The 1,601-nt window shown below is 42.0% G+C and overlaps 1 protein-coding gene across 1 annotated transcript; it reads left to right on the top strand.

Annotated features, from left to right (window-relative positions):
* Positions 1–255: 255 nt before the first annotated feature.
* Positions 256–1,143, top strand: TAS2R1 (taste 2 receptor member 1). Its single transcript, XM_024124494.2, is given in 1 exon segment — positions 256–1,143. A coding segment is annotated over 1 exon segment (777 nt). The 5' UTR covers positions 256–366.
* The last annotated feature ends 458 nt before the right edge of the window (positions 1,144–1,601 follow it).

Raw genomic sequence — 1,601 nt, 5'->3', positions numbered from 1 at the left:
CATCATTAAGAAGCAAATTGCCGCTAGAGTCTCTTTCTTATTTTCCTGCCTCGGAACTAGACTGAGAAAACAGTGATACAAACAAATTTCCACCACATTGCTACCTCATTGCCTTTATTGTTAAGAGTCATGTCCTCCAAAGGGATTCTAATCTAGTTGAAGAAAAATAGAAAACTTGAATAATCCAAACTGTCCAAAAATCTATAACTATATCATTTTTTACAGTAGGTGATTTTTTCACCTCATTAGCTGGAGTCTCACCTCATTAGCCACCTTTGTTTGGCAGCGATACAGTTGCTCGTTGGGGTTTTAGTAAATGGCATCATTGTGGTTGTGAATGGCAGTCACTTGATCAAGCAGAGAAAGATGATTCCGTTGGATCTCCTTGTTTCCTGCCTGGCGATTTCCAGGATTTGTCTGCAGCTAGCCATCTTCTACGTTAACCTGGCTATTCTTTCCTTGATTGAATTCCCTCAGCTTGCTGAGAAGTTCGTAATTCTCACATTTATAAATGAATCGGGACTTTGATTTGCCACATGGCTCGGCCGTTTCTACTCTGCCAAGATTGCCACCATTGCTCACCCACTCTTCTGGTTGAAGATGAGGATATCCAAGTTGGTTCCTTGGCTGATACTTGAGTCCCTGCTATATGCATCTAGCATGGCTCTCTTCCACAGCAAACATAGATGGATATCTTCCAAAGAACACTTCCTGGGCCTTTTCTCCCCAAATGCAACCACTCAAATCAAAGAAATACCTGCTTTACAGTTTGCCCTTCTTTTTGCTGAGTTCTCATTGCCATTACTTATCTTCCTTATTTCTTCTCTGATCTTGATTTTTTCCCTGGGGAGACACACCTGACAGATGAGAAGCACAGCAACAGGCCCCAGGAACCCTCACACATGTGTGCACATCAGCACTCTTCTCTCCATCCTGTCCTTTCTGGTCCTCTATCTCTGCCACTCCGTGACAGCTGCTTTGCTCTTTTCTCAAATTTTCAACTTCAGAAGCTTCATATTTCTGCTCTGCATCTTGGGGGTTGGTTCATACCACTCTGGACACTCTATTGTGTTAATTTTAGGAAATCCTAAAATGAAACAAAATGCAAAGAAATTGCTCCTCCGCAGAAAGTGCTGTCAGTGAGAGAGAACTTTGATCCAGTCAAAGAACTGGCAGTTCAGTGAGTTAACAGTGCCTGCCATGCCTCCCTAAACAAACGAAGAAGTCTGTTCATCAATATACGAAACATCATGTAAAGATTATTTGTCCAACCTGAGACATTTTTATGGATTCTCTCCTTTTTCAAAGGGTTACACTGATTTTCAAAGCATAATGCGTGTTGCTGGATTACATCAATGTCAGTACCCTTGCCAGATGTTACCTAACTGCTGAAGACTGGGTAAGTGGTACAGGGATCTTTCTGTATTATTTCTTATGACTGCATGTGAATTTACAATTATCTCAAAATAAAAAGTTTAAACAAAAAGGGAAGCACATGTTTGAACTTGTGATGGCAGAAAGATGCACGAACGCCGTGGGGACCCTGGGTGTCTGATGCCTGGTCTTAGATGATCTATCCCGGCTGGAAGCGCTGATTGCTC

Source organism: Physeter macrocephalus, chromosome 8 (assembly GCF_002837175.3).
Source record: "Physeter macrocephalus isolate SW-GA chromosome 8, ASM283717v5, whole genome shotgun sequence".
Classification (NCBI taxonomy): Eukaryota; Metazoa; Chordata; class Mammalia; order Artiodactyla; family Physeteridae; genus Physeter; species Physeter macrocephalus.
This window is presented reverse-complemented; position numbering and strand designations above follow the sequence as displayed.